We start from the raw sequence: 20,209 nt of genomic DNA on the forward strand, positions 1-20,209 counted from the left end.
GTCCCGCGTCGGGCTCCCTGCATGGAGCCTGCTTCTCCCTCTGCCTGGGTCTCTGCCTCTCTCTCTCTCTCTCTCTCTCTCTGTGTGTGTGTGTGTGTGTCTGTCATGAATAAATAAAATCTTTAAAAAAAAAGAAAAAAGAAAAGAAAAGCACGCAAAATGGTGATGTGCTTTTGAACTAAAAATGCGTTGAGCCAAAAGACAAGGTGGATGCTAGGTACGTGTTCTCCGCTCTCTCTGAGGCCATCCCACCTGCTGGACCCACAGTCTCACCAACTGTTAGCAGCTCTTTGAATGACAATCAGTAAGTTAGAATTTTTTTTAAATGAGTCCTAAGTTTCCAGATTGGCTAAAATCATAGGAAGGGGGGAACAGAGCCACCTAATGAAGCCTCTGAAGAGCCGAAGAGTCTGGCCTGGCCACGCTCCGCCAGGTGGCTGCGAGCCCCTCGGCGTCCAGAGGAGCAACAGGTGAGGGCCCCTGGCACTGAGGCTGCAGAGGGGGGTTTCGAGCCAGGCACCCGGGCACAGGGTGGCATCGCGCACAGTCCCTTGACTTTGTCCCTGGAACTGTGAATACTCTGAAGCAAAGTAAAAAGGCTGAAAATGACAGCGGGAAAAATATTGGTCTTTTTTTTTTTCTGATTCTTTTGTTCCTTCACTTTGAATGTCCCTCGACTTCCCAGTTCTCAAAAACAAGCAAAACTAACAGCAAGGGGACACAGCCAAACATCACTCCGAGGAACAGAAAACAAACAAATGAACTTATCACCGCCTTGGATTAAACCTCGAGGACGTGGGACGCCCCCCGGGTGGCTCAGTGGTTGAGCATCTGCCTTCGGCTCAGGGCGTGACCCCGGGGTCCTGGGATCGAGTCCCACATCGGGCTCCCCACAGGGAGCCTGCTTCTCCCTCTGCCTGTGTCTCTACCTCTCTCTCTGTGTCTCTCATGAATAAATAAATAAAATATTTTTTTGAAAAAAGAAAAAACCCTCAAGGACTTAAAACGGCTTCCTTGCCCCAGAAAAACAAATGCCGCAAACACTGAGAAAATGCCAGAAGGCACAGCACCTCTCTGGAAACGGGGCTAGAGCTGCCAGGACTCCAGGACTGGAAGCACCTGCTTCCTTGGCATTTGCAGGACAGATGGCCACTGACAGCCGTGCACGCTTGGTAGGAAAGGTGACATCTTTTAAGGGAGGTGTGAAAGGGGCTCATTACCTTTTCCCAAATAAATCCTTGCTCCAGGCCACAATCTCCAGTGGCCCCTGACTGGCGGGCTAACCCCAACAGCCCCGTGGACAGCACTTGAGTGGAAAAGGGCCTGCGACCTTGAAGGCTGTGACTGAACCACAGCTCTATGCAGTCGAGCCCACAGGGAACCAGGCGCTTGGAAACAGACTGGACAGGTCACAGTCACCCACAGCCACCTCATGGGGCAACACGGTGCTGGAATGAGGGGCAAACCCTCCATCCGGCAGGGGCTGGTTGGACCAGGCTCAGGGGGGTGCCCCCAGGCCCTCGGGGCAGCGCCTCACCAACGACGGAGTGGGGAGGGGGGAGTGGATTTGCTTGAATTTCTGCTGTTTCTTCTGTCACCTGTGCCACCAAGGACAAGGCAGGTCGTCATTCCACTCTCCTCTGAGAAAGGAGGATGGTCACCTGGCAAGGTCGTTGAAAGGAAAATAAAACCAAAAGGAAATGTCTACGGAGGTGTCCTGGAATCTGTGCGTATTTTACAAGTGCCCTTAAAGCAAATGGTTCAGCGTATGTGTCCTGCACTTAACACTCTATGGAAGCCCCTAGCGTTCCATGGGATGATTTTTTAAGTGTTCCAGGCCTCGAGCGCAGGGAGCGGCCCGGGCATGGCTGGTGGGGGGGAGACGCTTAGGCTTGGCCACTGGGATTTCTCTGGCGTGACCCGTCACCTGAAGAGCACCCTTCGTTAAAAATCAAAGAACAAATAAAGACGCCGTGGTTGGGACCCGTTCAGCTACAACTGCATAGGTGCTGGGGGCCCACCTACCAGCCTGCCCAGCGGGCTCGCTCCCTTGTGGTCACCAGGCGGCCATCAGGGGCCCTCGTGTGGGCCCCACGCCGGGCACACCCCACCTCCCAGTTGTACCACCTGGGGACGTGCTTCGCACACCTCTTTTCTTCCAAACAAGACATAACAATCCTCTGATCATCTTGTTGGCGGATTGGATTATCCTACGGGGATAAGGATTGAGGATTATCCTACCGAGTGATGATTTTCCCAAGTTGCCGGGAAGCGTCAAAAATCAAGAGGTGGGCATTCCCCCGACATTCGCTGGAGACTCTCTTTCCCCAACACCCAATAGAAATAGTTGTTGAAAGATTTCCATCATGGAGATGCAAGCAGTTAAAATGAAACTTTAAAACTTGAAGCCCCCAACATGATAAGGCGGGATGGGTCCCAAGCCAGCCGGTGCCCACCCCCAGCCCACAGATGGGAAATAGTGTAAAGACTCAGCCACAGCACAGAGAACCTCACTACCGTCTTGGAGCCTGAAAAGCAGCGACTGTCCTCTAGCCCGGCCTCGCTGGCCCGAAGATGCCGTCCCTCTGGCTCCATGGTGGCTCCGCCTGACAGGGACCCGGTGCTCCTCACCCACACATGCTCCAGGCTCTCCTGGTGGTCAGTGAGACGTACAGGTGACAGCCCGCCCAGGGGCCAGGGAGTTTGGGCGCACCTCCTCCCCATGAGCCAGCAGAGCTCCCTTCAGCCCCTCCTGCATAGACACCCCACTATCTTTTCCCAAGGGGGACAGTACACGGGTCCATGGAAGGAGCGGGGGGCAACCAGCAGAGCGAGGCGATCCCGACTATGAGGTAATCTCAGGAGACACTACCGTCTCACGGAACTGTGTTCACTCACCAACTTCCGAGAGCAAAGGGGCTGCAGGGGCTCTGTCTGGGGGGCTGGGTTCCATCCAACGAGCACAGTCGTTGCTAATAAAGATGCAAGTCATGATGCAAGGCTACGAACTGCCCCCTCCCGCCCCTACGAGACCCTCGGACCCCAGAAGACACGCCGTCTGGGTTCTGCTGCAGCAGGAGGATTTGGAAACAGGAAAGAACATGTGACCTTGGAGAGAACACCTGCCCACTCTGTGCCTCCGCCCCCCATCTGTAAGGTGTCCCACTCACCTAATGAAAAGACAAATGATGCGTAGGTCCGTAGGATCTTTACAATTTGCAAAGCATTTCCCAAGCTTTTCCCAAGTTCCCACTCCTCGTGGCTGACACGTTATAGCAGAAAGGCCTACACATCAAACTGCTTTTAAAACTACAAATCCTGGGCAGCCCGGGTGGCTCAGTGGTTTAGCGCCACCTTCAGCCCAGGGCATGATCCTGGGGTCCTGGGATCGAGTCCCACATCGGGCTCCCTGCATGGAGCCTGCTTCTCCCTCTGCCTGTGTCTCTGCCTCTGTGTGTGTGTGTGTGTGTGTGTCTCATGAATAAATAAATAAAATATTTTTTAAAAACTAAATTAAATTAGAAAATAAAAAATAAAACTACAAATCCGGGGGCACCTGGGTGGCTCAGCAGTTGAGCATCTGCCTCTGGCTCAGGCCGTGATCCTGGAGACCCGGGATCGGGTCCCACGTCGGGCTCCCGGCATGGAGCCTGCTTCTCCCCCTGCCTGTGTCTCTGCCTCCCTCTCTGTGTCTCTCATGAATAAATTAAATCTTTAAAAAAATTTTAAATAACTACAAACCTAAAAAATATATGATTACAAATAAACAGTTGTGAAGCAATGTAGGAAAGCATTTATACTCTGCTGATGTTATTACCATTCTATGGGGTTGGGGTGGGGGCCCAGAGAGGGGTGGTGGGCAAGAAGCAAGACTTTTGCTCTATGGAATGTTCTCTGCATATTTTAACCGTATTTTAGGAGACAAGCCTGACTAGCTGTTTATAACAGGATCGTACCAGTGTCCTCACCCATGGTGGAATTACGACAGAGTATATATACGTTTCTATTTCTTCAACATCTACATGACATACCTTTTTTCTTTGTGTTCTGTCTTAAGGGAAAGCTTTTCTTAAAAGACATTCGTGAATTGTCTTCCTGAAATAGAAACCATCAGTGTTAGCAGCTGGAACTTTTTTCTCTAACCTATAACCAGGAGTCCCAAGAGCAGGGCGCTCAGTTACAACCGCACCCTGAGAACTGAGGTTTGCAACAGGCATTAGCCCACTAGAGACACGACTGCACTCAACACTGATTTGCAAAAAAATGACAACCCACGCTGGAAGGCTACCTACCTTTCCATGAGATGGCAGGTGCCACCTTCACTCTGGCCGGGGCCGTGAGTCCAGACCAAGATCAGTGAAGCCCATGGGTCAACATGGATGAGAAAAGCTCCCCTCGTCTGGTCTCAGGTTCCAGCCCCAGTGTGCTGGAGCCTTCGCTCCGGGCAGTTCAGGGACTGAGCCAGACACTGGGACCGACGGACCCGGTTCACACAGATTCCTGTGGGCCGCTCCAAGTTTTCTACCACCGTCTCATCCTGCCCAACATTTCCCATACCAGAAATGACCCAGCTTCACTGTGGAATGTGGAAAACTGGAAAGAGTCCCTCCTATCCTAACAACAAGAAAACGTGAAAAAAAAAAAATCTATGACACTACAATCTTCTTGAGCTCATCAGAGAGAGTTGAGGCCACAGGGAAACCAGTCAGCCTAGAATGTAGGACAGACGGACGCGGCCACGGAGGGACAGGGCCTGAGCGAGCGCCCACCGGCTGCCCTGCAGCGGAGCGTGGGGGGGGGTGGCGAGCGGTAGGAAGATTTCAGAGCGAGCGCAGCAGGCCTGAGGGCGCACAGCCAGGGCCCCCCGGAAGGTGGCCGATTCCAGGGCGGAGGCAGAGACAGCGGACAGGCCTGGAGGAGCTCACGGTAATGGGAGAAAACGGAGTTCTTCAAATAACAAAGCACGTCAAAGGATCCGGGGCCGGGCTGAAAGAATTACAACGACCCACGCCGGAGCCATGAGGACAGCGAACAGCGTAAACCTGGGTTAGAAGCCAGAGCAGAACATGAACGTGCAGAAGTCCACACGGACACGAATACATGGTTGCGGAAACAAATAACTGAATTGGAGACAAGGAGCAAATATTCCCAATGAGGTGGTGGTGAGTTCACACTTCACGTCCTCTGGAGGCGAGACCTAGGGACTGGCTTCCGACGCACAGAGTAGGACGTTCACGGAGGAGAACCTGATGAACACCACGCCCCCGAGGGACGAAGGGTGCTGACTGGGGACGCCACACGGATGTCCCCCATGTGGTAGGAGAAGGGCGCTTTGCCTCTCAGCGCTCTTTCCAGACCACCCCCCTCGGGGGCAGGTTCTGGGCCCCCCTGGCCCTGGTAGCAAACCCGTCAAAGTTAAAGGCATCGCATGAAAACCGCGGGCTCATGACCCTCTTGAAACCAGACACTAGGATCTTGCACAAACCTTAACACACGGACTACATATGGAGAGAGAGAGGACACACCAACAAGGGCTCCACGGAGGGCGGAGTGGGAGCATGTGCCCGCTCTCCACGTGACGAGGCTACGTAGGCTTCGCAAAACCCAGCACCCTCGCCCCTGGGTACTTAGCCAATCTGTGCGTGGAGGCCCACGGCAGTTCTTTTCAAAACAGCAGAAAACTGGGAACCACCCAACGTCCTTCAACCGGTGAGTGCACAACACGTAGTGGTAGATCCGCAACGTGGAGCACTGCTCCGCAGGCGGAAGGGCAACTGGGGTCCCTCTGAGCCACGGTTCCCATAGACGCTGCCGTCGGGCCGCAGAGGTGCCGTGGGGCCAGAGTGAGGCCCAAGGGCCACCAGCGACCCGGGCTGGGAGTGAACAGACCCAGCAAGCCACCCCACTCCCATCGCCCAGAGGCCCTGGCTGACCGACGGCTGCTCACAGTCGGGCCCAGGGACCCTAACGGGGAAGTCCCATCAGTTCCTATAGGTCCTCATCTTGCCCCTGTCACTGCTACCCCCCACCGCTGCCCCCTGGCAGACAGCCTCCCCTCTGCGGCCCTCCGGGCTGCCCCCCTGCTGCACAGTCAGTAAACCCCTCTCCTGCCTCTGATGAAAACTCTCACCACCCCAGCCACCCCACGAGTCCCACATGTATCACCGTGGGTGGAAGACTCCTCGGGAAACACAATGTACAATTCCTGTTCCACGTCACCATGGGAGAGGCGGGACCTCAGGACAGAGCCCCCCAACCCTCCACCGAGTGGCGACCAGGTCACAGGGGAGGGAGGAAGGGCCGGTGGTGGAGGACGAGGGGCGCCAGGGACCTGGGGGCAGTGGATGTCCTGTCCTCGTCTGACTCGGTAGGAACACGGCTGCGTGGTTCCCAGACTCCACACTGCGAAGGCGGGGTTCACCGGACGTAAACTACACTTCAGTCTTTACGAAGGAGGTAAACGGACCCGAGAAGGAACGATGGTGCCAAGTGCTGAGTGGGGTGACTCTTCCTGCCCATTGGAATTATAAAACAAAAGAAATCATTACAGTCCTTAAAAACAGCCACGACAGCCCTTGAAAGCACCAAGGAAGGACAGAGACACGGGGGGATTCTCTGCCCACGGGCAGTGCTGGTCCCCGACTCCCGCGGGCCTGGCCGGGGTGCTCCTCGCCCACCGTGGCTCTGGTGCCGGAAATCACAGCCTCTCTGCCCACGTAGGCCGGGGGGCCGCTCAGGGCAGCTGAGCACCTGGAAATCTCAGGTGAACTCCTGGAAGTGAGGAAGTCGCAGAAGAACCGAGAACCACCGTCTGGTTGGAAAGCCCACCCCGCTCTCCTGCCCACCGCTAACTGGGCATTCGGATACATTTGCCAAAGCCCCCCGGATCCCAGGGTTTGAAAATTAGACCTCAATGATGCTGCTAAAATCACATTAGCTTTCAAAGAAAAGAAAAAAAACCAGGACCACCCTCTGGCGCTGGTGTACCCAACAGTTCCTGGCTCTGCTAAGGCGAGCCTGCGAGAAGCCGCCCAGACACCCAGACAACAGCAGAACGAGCAGAGGCACATGAGTCAGGGGGCCCAGGAGCAAGCCCTCCTTGGCCTGAGATCTAGAATGCCAGGGACAGCCCCTCAGGTGGGAGCCAAAGGTGAAGAGGAATCAAAACCATTCCACGAGGCCACACGTGGAAGTCCACGTGCTCTGTCCGTGGGAAAGTCCCAGTGTCCCCCCGGAGCCCGCAGGTGCACGTCCAGCAAGCGTCCCTCTGCCTCCCGCCCACGAGTGAGGCCGGAGCGGGCACGCCAGCCCCAGGAGGCACTCCTAGTCCCACGGTGAGAGAAAGCAGGAAAAACCAAAGTTCGTAGGAGAACCCGGAAAGCACGGCAAGCGGGAGCCACTCTGCAAAGAGACAGAAGCCTGGGACCCCAGTCCTCTCTGGAAACATCAAACAACACAGCCAAGAGATCTGCTGTGTGCAAAACGACGACGGACTTCATCAGGAGACATATTTTTCAAAACGAAGAATCGTGGCTTATCTACAGAGGCCTCAAGTATATGGATCACTTTTGCAAAACTCAGCATTGCTTAAAAATGAGAGATAAATGAGGTTTTTCTGTACTTGCACTTTATCACTGTTCTCACTGGAACTGTTTGGTTTGGCCTGCGGCATCGTGGAAAGCATGTGGTAAGCCCTTCGTACGGGCTTACACCGTCTCTAAGATGGAACACTAAAAACAAAAGTTGCGGGATCCCTGGGTGGCGCAGCGGTTTGGCGCCTGCCTTTGGCCCAGGGCACGATCCTGGAGACCCGGGATCGAATCCCACGTCAGGCTCCCGGTGCATGGAGCCTGCTTCTCCCTCTGCCTGTGTCTCTGCCCCTCTCTCTCTGTGTCTATCATGAATAAATAAATAAAATCTTTAAAAAAAAAAAAAAAAGTTGCAAAAACCTAGTTGCAAAAAAAAAAAAAACCTAGTCGCCATAAATACTTTCTAAAACATCTCAAAAAAAAAACAAAAACAAAACAAAAAAAAAAAACAAAAAAAAATAAAAATAAAAATAAAACATCTCGCACGGGACACCTGGGAAGGCTCAGCAGTTGAGCGTCTGCCTTCGACCCAGGGTGTGATCCCGGGATCGAGTCCCATGTCGGGCTCCCTGCATGGAGCCTGCTTCTCCCTCTGCCTGTGTCTCTGCCTCTCTCTCTGTGTCTCTCATGAATAAATAAATAAAATATTTCTAAAAAAATAAATAAATAAAAATAAAACATCTTGCAGATGTGAAGAACCGAAAACATAGGCCCGAGGTGACACATTCATTCTTTGTCATTTTGCAGGGTCACTAGTGGTGCACATATGGCTCCTCCCCAAGGCACCAGCATCACTGTGACCCTACGTGCACCTTTCCTGGCTTCCCCTACACGTAAATGCCACTCTCTCTTACCCCAAAGGCCTTCCAGAGAGTAAGCAGAAAGGATCAAAGGTGTATTGTTTGTCATCAGCTCTGCACGGGTCCTCATGAGGTTGGATTAGGGATGTTTCACTTAAGTGAGATTATTTGGGTTATTTCCTTGATTTTCAGTTATCCATATTTTATTTTTTTAGTTATCCATATTATTGATAAGGAAAAAAATGTTAAGTTGATACAGGTCAGTGACTGCTTTCATCCTCACTTCAGTTTATATTTCCAAGTTTTGTTCTGTTTTGCTTAAAGATTTTATTTGAGAAACAAAGAAAGTGTGCACGAGAGAGCACAAGTGGTGGGGAGGGAGAAGCAGGCTGCCTGCTGAGCAGGGAACTCCACGCGGGGCTCGATCTCAGGACCCAGGGACCATGACCCGAGCTGAAGGCAGCTGCTCAACTGATTGAGCCACCCAGGTGCCCCTATATTGCCAAGTTTTGAATCTGAATCCAGTCTAGTCCAAATAGATCTAGAAAGAAAGTGTCACTAATAATTCAATGGAAGGTAGACTTTTCCTAAATCTACATTACAATTCCCTGAGAAGCCAGAATGGGGGTAAAAGATAACACCATGAAAATCTCACTGCAAAGGCCCTGCAGTTGTAGTAAAGACAGTCCAGGTAGGCGCTCTCTGAAATTAGGTTAAGAACATTTTTTTTTAACTTCCTGCATAACAATGAACCTCCCTTACACATCATAGGTGTGTTCCCCCTTTTCTGCAGGATAAAGGAAATGAGATATTTTAAATAAATGTTTATTTTTGATATCAAAATTATTTACTGGGAAAATGATAGGATTTGGTTAAATACTGATGATCATGTAATAGCTATGACCTCATGGAATAATCGAGTACAAGCAAGGTAAGAAAATATTTCTTAAAAAAAATGAGGTCACAGGATACGAAAATCAAGGTACAGGTATCCACTGCATTCCTATACACTCATAATAAGCAGCAGAAAGAGAAATTAAGAAAACACTTATGAGAGAGCAAGATCTCAGCAGGTAAAAGAAAAAAGAATAAGAACAGGGACACGCATAAATGGCTACAGCTCTATGTGTGTGCAAAAGCCAATCATTCCTACCATGGGTCCGTACTGAAAATAGTACATGCTGAAAACAGCGACACTGGTGGGTAGATGGTCAGGCCTTCTAGGTCAGGTCTCCCGTCACCCTCGGCCCCCTAGTTAATGCCCCCCCTGAGATCCATGCACATAGTCACGCACATAGTTCCCTGCTGCCCCTCATGTGATTGGTTTCTTGAGTCGTTTATACTTCCTTGTTCCCACATACTTTACATTTTACAATAATAACACCAAGAGCCGACCCAGGCTTGGGGTTTGACCTCGGCACCCACACTTCTTGGCGGTGTCTGATGGTGTAGCCCCTTCGGGCCTCTCTTTGTTCCAAGATACTGGACTCTGAGTAATCATTTCATCTTTCATCAGAACGTACCATGTGGCAAATAGTACCATTTAGAATTGCACCAAGAAATAATAAAATATCTAGGAATAAAGCTAACCAAAGACACGAAAGACCGGTCGACTGAAAACTATACAACACTGATGAAAGAAACTGAAGATGACACAAAGATACAGAAACACATTCCACGCTCGTGGATTGGAAGAACAAATACCGTTGAAATGTCTATACTACTCAGTCTACCCGTTTAGTGCTCTCCCTATCAAAACACCAACAGCATTTTTCACAGAACTAGAACAAACAACACTAAAATTTGTATGGAACCACAAAAGACCCCAAATAGCCAAAACAATCAAAACAAAAAGAAAAGCACAGCTGGAGACGTCACAATTGTAGACTTCACATTATATTACGAAGCTGTAGGGGGCGCCTGGGTAGTACCGTTGGTTGAACGTTGGACTTGGTTTCAGCTCAGGTCACGATCTCAAGGTCATGAGATCGAGCCCCACGTCGAGCTCTGTGCCCAGCACTGAGTCTGCTTAAAAGACTCCCTCTCCGTCTGCCCCTCCCCCCAACAAAAATAAATAAATAAAAAAAATACATCAAGACAGTATGGTCCTGGCACAAAAATGGACCCATAAACCAATGGACAGAATGGAAAGCCCAGAAATCAACCATGATTATGTCTTCAACAAGGGAGCCGAGACTATGCAATGGGACAAAGACATCTCTTCAACAAAAGGTGTTGGGAAAACTGGAGAGCCACATGCAAAAGAATAAGACTGGACCACATGGGGGCCCCTGGGTGGCTCAGTCGGTTAAGCATCTCTCTTCAGCTCAGGTCATGACCCCAGTGTCCTGGGATGGAACCCCGCATTGGGATCTCTGCACAGTGGGGAGCCTGCTTCTCCCTCTCCCTCTGCCTGCTGCTCTGCCTGCTTGTGTGTGCATGCCCTCTCTCTGTCAAATAAATAAAATCTTTTTAAAAAGAAAAGAAATTGGACCACTTTCTTACCCATACACAAAAATAAGCTCAAAATGGACAAGGACATAGATATGAGACCTGAAACCATAAAAATCCTAGAAAAGAGCACAGGCAGTAATTCTCCTGACATCAGCCGTAACACATTTTTTCTAGACATGTCTCCTGAGGCAAGGGAAACAAAAGCAAAAAAAAAAAAAAAACACCTATTGGGACTCCATCAAAATAAAAATCTTCTGCACAGCAAAGGAACAATCAACAAAACTAAAAGGCAGACTACTGAATGACATATCTAATGAAGGGATAGTATCCAAAATATATGAAGAAATACAACTCAACACTCAAAAAACAATCCAATTAAAAATGGGCAGAAACCCCAATGTTCACAGCAGCAATGTCCACAACAGCCACACTGTGGAAGGAGCCACGATGTCCTTCGACAGATGAATGGATAAAGAAGATGTGGTCTATATATACAGGGGATTTTTCTCAGCCATCAGAAAGGATGAACACTACCATTCACTTTGACCTGGTTGGAACTGGAGGGTATTATGTTGAACGGAATAAGCCAATCAGAGAAGGACAATCATCATAGGGTCTCACTCATAGGTGGAATATAAGAAATAGTGAAAGAGACCATAAGGGAAAGGAGGGGAACTGAGTGGGAAAAATTAGAGAGGGTGACAAACCATGAGACACTCCTGACTCTGGGAAACACACAAAGGGTTGCAGATGTGGAGGTGTGTGGGGGGATGGGGTGACTGGGTGACGGGCACTGAGGAGGGCGTTTGATGGGATGAGCACTGGGTGTTAGACTACATGTTGGCAAATTGAAGTTAAATAAAATATTTAAAAATGGGCAGAAGACATGAATAGACATTTTTCTAAAGAAGAGATACAAATGGCCAACGGACACATAAAAAGATGTCCAACATCCCTGATCATCAGGGAAATGCAAATCAAACCCACAGTGAGATACCTCACACCTGTGAGAATGGCTAAAATCCTAGCCTCCGCAATCAGACAACAAAAAGACATTAAAGGCATTCAAATTGGCAAAGAAGAAGTCAAACTCTCCCTCTTCGCCAATGACATGATACTCTACATAGAAAACCCAAAAGCCTCCACCCCAAGATTGCTAGAACTCATACAGCAATTCGGTAGCGTGGCAGGATACAAAATCAATGCCCAGAAGTCAGTGGCATTTCTATACACTAACAATGAGACTGAAGAAAGAGGAATTAAGGAGTCAATCCCATTGACAATTGCACCCAAAAGCATAAGAATACCTAGGAATAAACCTCACCAAAGAGGTAAAGGATCTATACCCTAAAAACTATAGAACACTTCTGAAGGAAATTGAGGAAGACACAAAGAGATGGAAAAATATTCCATGCTCATGGATTGGCAGAATTAATATTGTGAAAATGTCAATGTTACCCAGGGCAATGTACACATTTAATGCAATCCCTATCAAAATACCATGGACTTTCTTCAGAGAGTTAGAACAAACTATTTTAAGATTTGTGTGGAATCAGAAAAGACCCCGAATAGCCAGCGGAATTTTAAAAAAGAAAACCATAACTAGGGGCATCACAATGCCAGATTTCAGGTTGTACTACAAAGCTGTGGTCATCAAGACAGTGTGGTCCTGGCACAAAAACAGACACATAGATCAATGGAACAGAATAGAGAATCCAGAAGTGGACCCTCAACTCTATGGTCAACTAATACTCGACAAAGGAAGAAAGACTATCCACTGGAAGAAAGACAGTCTCTTCAATAAATGGTGCTGGGAAAATTGGACATCCACATGCAGAAGAATGAAACTAGACCACTCTCTTGCACCAGACACAAAGATAAACTCAAAATGGATGAAAGATCTAAATGTGAGACAAGATTCCATCCAAATCCTAGAGGAGAACACAGGCAACACCCTTTTTGAACTCAGCCACAGTAACTTCTTGCAAGATACATCCACGAAGGCAAAAGAAACAAAAGCAAAAATGAACTATTGGGACTTCATCAAGATAAGAAGCTTTTGCACAGCAAAGGATACAGTCAACAAAACTCAAAGACAACCTACAGAATGGGAGAAGAGATTTGCAAATGACGTATCAGATAAAGGGTTAGTTTCCAAGATCTATAAAGAACTTATTAAACTCAACACCAAAGAAACAAACAATCCAATCATGAAATGGGCAAAAGACATGAACAGAAATCTCACAGAAGAAGACACAGACATGGCCAACATGCACATGAGAAAATGTTCCGCATCACTTACCATCAGGGAAATACAAATCAAAACCACAATGAGATCCCACCTCACACCAGTGAGAATGGGGAAAATTAACAAGGCAGGAAACCACAAATGCTGGAGAGGATGCGGAGAAAGGGGAACCCTCCTGCACTGCTGGTGGGAATGTGAACTGGTGCAGCCACTCTGGAAAACTGTGTGGAGGTTCCTCAAAGAGTTAAAAATAGACCTGCCCTGCGACCCAGCAATTGCACTGCTGGCGATACAGATGTAGTGAAACGCCGGGACACCTGCACCCCGATGTTTCTAGCAGCAATGTCCACAATAGCCAAACTGTGGAAGGAGCCTCGGTGTCCATCGAAAGATGATGGATAGAGAAGATGTGGTCTATGTATACAATGGAATATTCCTCAGCCATTAGAAACGACAAATACCATTTGCTTCAACGTGGATGGAACTGGAGGGTATTATGCTGAATGAAGTAAGTCAATCGGAGAAGGACAAACATTGTATGTTCTCATTCATTTGGGGAATATAAATAATAGTGAAAGGGAATATAAGGGAAGGGAGAAGAAATGTGTGGGAAATGTCAGAAAGGGAGACAGAACATAAAGACTCCTAACTCTGGGAAACGAACTAGGGGTGATGGAAGGGGAGGAGGGTGGGGGTGAATGGGTGACGGGTACTGAGTGGGGCACTTGACGGGATGAGCACTGGGTGTTATTCTGTATGTTGGTAAATTGAACACCAATAAAAAATTAATTTATTATTAAAAAAAATAAAAAAAAAGAATGGCTAAAATCAACAACACAAGAAATAACAAGTGTTGGTGAGGATGTGGAGAAAGAGGAGCCCTTGTGCACTATTGGTGGGAATGCAAACTGGTGCAGCCACTGTGGAAAACAGTATGGAGGGTCCTTAAAAAGTTAAAAAATAGAACTACACTACAATCCAGTAAGCACACTGCTGGGATTTACCCAATAGACAAAAACACTAATTCATAGGGATACATGCACCTCTATGTTTTGCAGCATTATTTCCAGTAGCCAAATTATGGAAACAGCCTGGGTCCAACAATTGATGAATAAAGAAGCAGCATATATAGGCAATGAAATATTACTAAGCCATAAAAAAATAATGAAATCTTACCATTTGCAATGACTTGGATAAACCTAAAGAGTTTAACGCTAAGTGAAGTAAGTCAGAGAAAGACAAATACCGTATGATTTCATTCATACCTGGAAATCAAGAAACAAATGAACAAAGGGAAAAAAAGAGACACCAAGAAACAAACTCTTTTTTTTTAATTTTTATTTATTTATGATAGTCACACACACAGAGAGAGAGAGAGGCAGAGACACAGGCAGAGGGAGAAGCAGGCTCCATGCACCGGGAGCCCGACGTGGGATTCGATCCCGGGTCTTCAGGATCGTGCCCTGGGCCAAAGGTAGGCGCCAAACCGCTGCGCCACCCAGGGATCCCCAAACTCTTAACTACCAAGAACAAACCAATGGGGAAGGGTGGGCAGATATGTGAATTTTTTTTAATTATTTACTGGGAAAAGGGCAGGATTTTGGTCAATATTGATGATAATGTAATAACTATGACCTTTTGGTTATAAAATCAAGTACAAGCAAGATAAGAAAATGTTTCTTTAAAAAGGTGTCTGATCCTACTGAGTCCTTCCTTTACAGATTTGCTGTCAGCCTTAAAGTTTTTAAAAATCAGAAGCCAGGAAACAAAATAAGGGGTGGCACATACAACAGAATAGAAAGTAGCTCCTCAGCAAATTAGGCAGAAAGGAGAAAAGGGGGAAGAGCTCCTCTCTAAAAACGGAGGCACATCCCAGCTGCAGGGACAGAGGACAAATTTTGATCCTCATCTTAAATGTCTGCTTCCTGAAAATCTCAAATGTTAGCTAATCACCAATTACCTTTTGAGTACCTACTATGTGCCCTGGGCTCTGCTGGTCACTGCTGAGGGCCACGGGGAGCGTAAGACATGGTCCTTACGATGAAGGAATAGATAGTTGTCCTGAGACTCTCGTTTTAATTCCTATTTGTTAAGAGGAACCACATGCCCCATGAGATGGTGGGTAACAAATCTGCAAAACGCAACGTTAATAACCGTGCACACCAACCCCGTTCACACAGAGCAAGTTGAGCAGGATTTCCAAAACTGCCAAAGTTTGGAGCGCCGAAAATGGTTTCACAGACGCAGTCAGCCCTGGGTAGGGGCTATAAAGGTTTGAGAACAGCAGGGTTATATATAGTTCAAGGAGAAAGGGTGGACAGGGGTAAACAGAGTCAGGAGAGCAGCGTGATGCCAGGAGGTGACCAGCACTGAGGCACAGAGCCAGAGGGAAGACTCTGAGCAAGGGACGTTGGGAAGCCGGCACCAAGTGGTGCCTAAATCTTTAGGGAAGAACAAAGTTGCCATAACAGAGACAAGGAGGAACCGAGCGGCATTCAGGATGTGTCCTGTCTGAAGGTACATCTTAGTGGAAATGCAGAGGCTCACGAACATCACGAGGCTCTACGTGCTCTGAGGGTCTGGAAGAAGGGCAGTTGTCCAAGCTTCTGTTAAAAAGACAAGGGACTGGGGATCCCTGGGTGGCTCAGCAGTTTAGTGCCAACTTCGGCCCAGGGCGTGATCCTGGAGTCCCGGGATCGAGTCCCACATTGGGCTCCCTGCATGGAGCCTGCTTCTCGCTCCTCCTGTGTCTCTGCCTCTATTTCTCTGTGTGTCTCTCATGAATAAATAAATAAATAAATCTTAAAAAAAAAAAAAGACAAGGGACTGAAATGGCATTTGGAAAGAGGAGGGGGACCAGTGGGGAAGGTCAACATGACTCAAATTTCAGTCATCAGGTAAAGTCCTCGTGAGGGCGGCCACAGAGAGGGGAACCAGAATGACAGAGGTGTCTGCTGGGGACGGGCCAAACCAAGACAGAGACGTCAACAGGCTGTTGGGACAAAAGAGTGTCACACCATGGAATGGAGGGGTTTGATGGCCAAGAGATTGATATGCTATAGTAAAAAAAAAAATTAAATGAAGGATGAAGCAGCAGATGAGAAGTGTTCACAGAGCCTACCCATCATGAGGGGGCAGCTACAGGACAGCGGGCGGGGCCATACCTTAAGGGGCCCCCAAGGAGAGACAGGGAGAAAGTGGAATGATTTCGTGTGGACACCTGACACAACAGCAGCCATCGTCACGTGGGGCTGTGCACAAAGCCGACGAGCACTCGAGGTTGGCCGGCAAGGACGGGCGAGGTCACCTGCTGGCCGGCCATGCTCCACCACTGCCACCGCGCTGGGCCGCCAGGACGGCTCCTCGCAGCAGGCAGCCCTGCTTCCTGGAGAGCAGGACAGACATCCCCTGGCAGGGGAAAGACAATGACACAGACGAGGCAGACAGAAATGATAGACACAGCGCCCCACACAAGTGGGGGAGAGAAGACATTTGGGAGAAGGGTGGAGGGTGGGCCCATTTAGGAAAGAAGAGGTGTCTCTTCCTCCGGGGCTTGAAGCCACATCTGACTACAAGGCAACCTCAGGAGGCTGCGCAAGGGACCGTCCTAGGAGTATCCCCAGGACGAGATGGCCACCTCCACCTTGCTCACATCCAGAGGTGCCCTGACTCGTCCCAGAGTTCCAAATAGTTACCAGAAGCCACTGAAGGGCCACCTTCATTTACCTCTAGAAACACACGGGCTGGAAAGAGTAAAAAAGTCAGTCCTGGAACGTACAGATGAAGGTCTGGACCAGATCGCTGCAGCCAAAGAGGTGGGTGAGCAAGCCGAGCATTCGGGGGCTTGAGGAAAAGCAAGCAAACCTGCGTGGAACACACGGCGCCCTTGGTCCCCACAGGCCGCAGCCTTTCTGCAGGACCCACCGCCACCATTCCCGCTCCGACGACAGAGCCCCGTCCTACTGTCTCTGAACCTTGCCTGGAGTCTCGTGCAAATGAACAGGTTCTGAAGGCAGAGAACACCCCCACTGGGATCTGGGATTGGTTTCAGGCATTTCTCTTGCAATAGGGAAACTTCTAAAACTCGCATTATGGAGAGAAGAGATGTTTCCATTTGCTCCTCAGTAACGTGAAAGGATTGGAGAAGAGTCATTTCTAGGGGTGCTTCTGGCTCAGACTTCTTTTTTAAGATTTATTTTAGAGAGAGAGCGCGCATGCACGTGAGCAGGGGGAGGGGCAGAAGGAGAGAGAGGATCTCAAGCAGACGCACCGCTGAGCGGGGAGCCCAACATGGGGCTCGACCCCACAACCCTGAGATCATGACCTGAGCCAAAATCAAGAGTTGGACAGTCAACCAACTGAGCCACCCAGACACCCCTGGCTCAGGCTTTTAAGATCCCAGAGACCTGCATCCTCCAGCGACAGACTGTCTGGGCTGTCGGTCAGTGGCAGGTGTGTAGGTTCATGACACATGTTTGGACAACAGTGACAAAGAATGTCGAATGTCGCACAGGCTCTGATTTAGAGGGTGGATCCGAAGGATGTCTAGGAGCGTTTCACCCACCCCGGATAGACGTACGGTTTGCTGGAATTCACTGCACTCTGTGCTTGTGACCTTTATCGATTTGTGAGATGCATTAGTTGAGGCATTTCAGTGTGAAGTATATGTTTTTTGACTTATCACACGTTTAAAAAAAAGCCTATTTTCTCTGTACTCATTCTATTTACAAGCAGAAAATGTGCATTTTATTTATAGAACTTTTTTTTTTTCTGCACCACCATGGATTCTCCTCCTTCAGTACCAATATAGACAAACCTCGAAGACGAATAAAGAACACGCCTTGACTTGACTCGATATCACATGGCTTCACAGATGGCATCTCCCAGAAATCTTAAGAGCAGACCTGGGTTTGGAGTTACGGGTACCCGACTATTTCTCATCTCCACTTTCTCTTGGGGGAAAGCTGCCAGGTTCACAGAAGATAACGTAGAATCAAGAAAAAAGGCCCCTGAACAATCTCCTTGTCAATTCAAAGTGCCCGTGGCCCTTCCAGCTCCCTCCTTCCTGTTTTTAATTTTCTTCTTTTGAACCTACTCACAGGAGAAAGTATTTTTTTCTCCAAAATATGGCTATCTGTTGTGGGTAACTAGGTAATAAATTCACCTTAAAGTACCTTCCCGGAACATGGCACAGACCGCCAGTAAAGGTTTCTCATGAAGCTTTCCCAGAAATGAGAATTTAAAATGTTACTTTCTGCATCCAAAAATTATATTTGTGGCCCTATGTTACCCAAACCTAAACTCCAGGTTGCTTGGTCCCATACAATACATTGTCAATTGTCCATGTATACTTTCACAATTAAAAACAATTCATATATCTTGAAAATTATACATGGCATCTCCATAACTCATGTGGAAAACCAGGGAAATATGAATAAAATGCTTTCCCTTTGTGACTGCGATGCTTTGTGCCCTATATGGGGATATTTTGATAAAGGGGAGCCTGGGGGGGTGGGTGTGCAATGAGTTGAGCATCTGACTCTTGGTTTCTTCTCATGGGTGGTGAGACCGAGCCCCACGTCGGGTTCTGCACTGAGTGGGGAGTTTGCTTCTCTCCCTCTGCACCCCCTAAAATAAATAAATAAATCTACAAAACAAAAAACAAAAAAACCACTCTGCCCGCCCGAAGACAGCAGGAGTGTGAGAAGAGGACCACCCATGGAGAAGAGAACCGGGCCGCGATGCCCGCACGCCGGGCTGGGATCACAGCTGCAGGGACCACCTCGCTGAGCACAGAAAGACCCTCTCTCAAGTCCGGTTTCTGCTACTTAAACATTATAAGTTGGGCATAAAGTTCTATTAAATTCCTTGCTCTCACCCCCGAGGAGGTACCTCTGCTGATGCTTTTCATCAAACGTTTGCTCACAGCAAAATCCTGGTGCTATTCTTGGCTGTGTCCTAGCAGATGGCTCCAAGAGTTTTGTCCATCTGCTAAAAATTCATTTTCTATAACAGAAAGCATTGTAGACAGCAGGTGAAGGAGACAAACTACGGAGAGAACAGCCAAGAACCGGCTGATGAGGAGCAGGGAGCCTACCTGAGCATCTAGACTGCCTCCCTCCTTCCCCGCACAGCGACAAGGGTCACAGACACATCAGGGGTACGTGGGGACCCAGCTGGGAGCCAGAGAGGGCCTGGAGCTGGAAGGAAGTCGCCCTGACGTCACCTTCCGTGGAGGGGAGCCCCGCTGCACACACAGGGCTGGGAGAGGGGCGAGGGGTGAGGGGTGAGGACCGAGGACAGGCAGGCCCGGAAGGCTGCGGAGGGTCCCCAGCCCGGGAGCCAGGAGCGAAGTGCGGACGCTTCCGAGACAGAAGACACAGGCCTGCACCTGCTGGTCTCCTTTCCCAGCCTCACGGAGGTATGAGGATAAGTGACAACTGGACGTATTCGGGTGGTGCGACACCGTGGTTCTTAAGAAGTGGCGACCACAGACAAGGTAAGGAGCCCATCCACCTCGCAGAGCCACCTGCTGTGCGTGTGTGGTGAGAACAGGTGAGATCTGCTCTCAACTAAACGATATACACTGTTCACGAGACATCCCCGGGCCTTGGTCCTCTTATATCTCACCAATCCTCTTTCACTTGCTGCTTCTCTGGACTGGAACAAAGCCTTTCATCTCCTCCTCCAGGTCCTTAACTGAGATTTCTAAAATTGTCATGAACTCAACAAAAGTGTTTGAACCCCCCATATGAAAAAATCAATTGGTTCATCCTATTATAAAACATATATTCTATACCTTCCATTTTATTAATGAAATCCATTACACAGAATATATATATATATTCATATATATAGAATATATACACAGAATATATATATTCATATATATTCATATATATACATTCATATATACAGTTGAATACCTTTATATTTTGGGGACAAAGCATCTCTTCTGTTTTAAAGTGCAAATTTCTCTTTTTGTTCTAATCCAAATGAATTTCCTATGTAATAGGGGAATCCAAGCCTTATTTTTCTCCAACCATGTAATTCTCTAAAAATTTCATTACTTAATATCTAATGCACCGTATCCCACTTAGCATTATTGATGACTTACA

General features: G+C 48.5%; 1 protein-coding gene across 12 annotated transcripts in view; it reads right to left on the reverse strand.

The window, feature by feature from the left end:
• Nucleotides 1–20,209, reverse strand: part of DCDC2C (doublecortin domain containing 2C) — a 94,013-nt gene that overhangs the window by 13,062 nt on the left and 60,742 nt on the right. For 8 of the 12 annotated variants that reach the window (XR_013349893.1, XR_013349892.1, XR_013349891.1 and 5 more), the window contains one exon: nucleotides 4,032–4,095. The exons of the other annotated variants lie outside the window; for them this stretch is intronic. Coding sequence is in view for 2 of the 8 variants with exons in the window: in XM_077844240.1 (XP_077700366.1) it covers nucleotides 4,032–4,095 (64 nt within the window). In the remaining 6 variants the exon portion in view is untranslated. The remainder of the gene's footprint in view (nucleotides 1–4,031; nucleotides 4,096–20,209) is intronic. 12 annotated transcript variants of the gene reach the window in all.

This window comes from Canis aureus, chromosome 12, assembly GCF_053574225.1.
Source record: "Canis aureus isolate CA01 chromosome 12, VMU_Caureus_v.1.0, whole genome shotgun sequence".
Taxonomy (NCBI): Eukaryota; Metazoa; Chordata; class Mammalia; order Carnivora; family Canidae; genus Canis; species Canis aureus.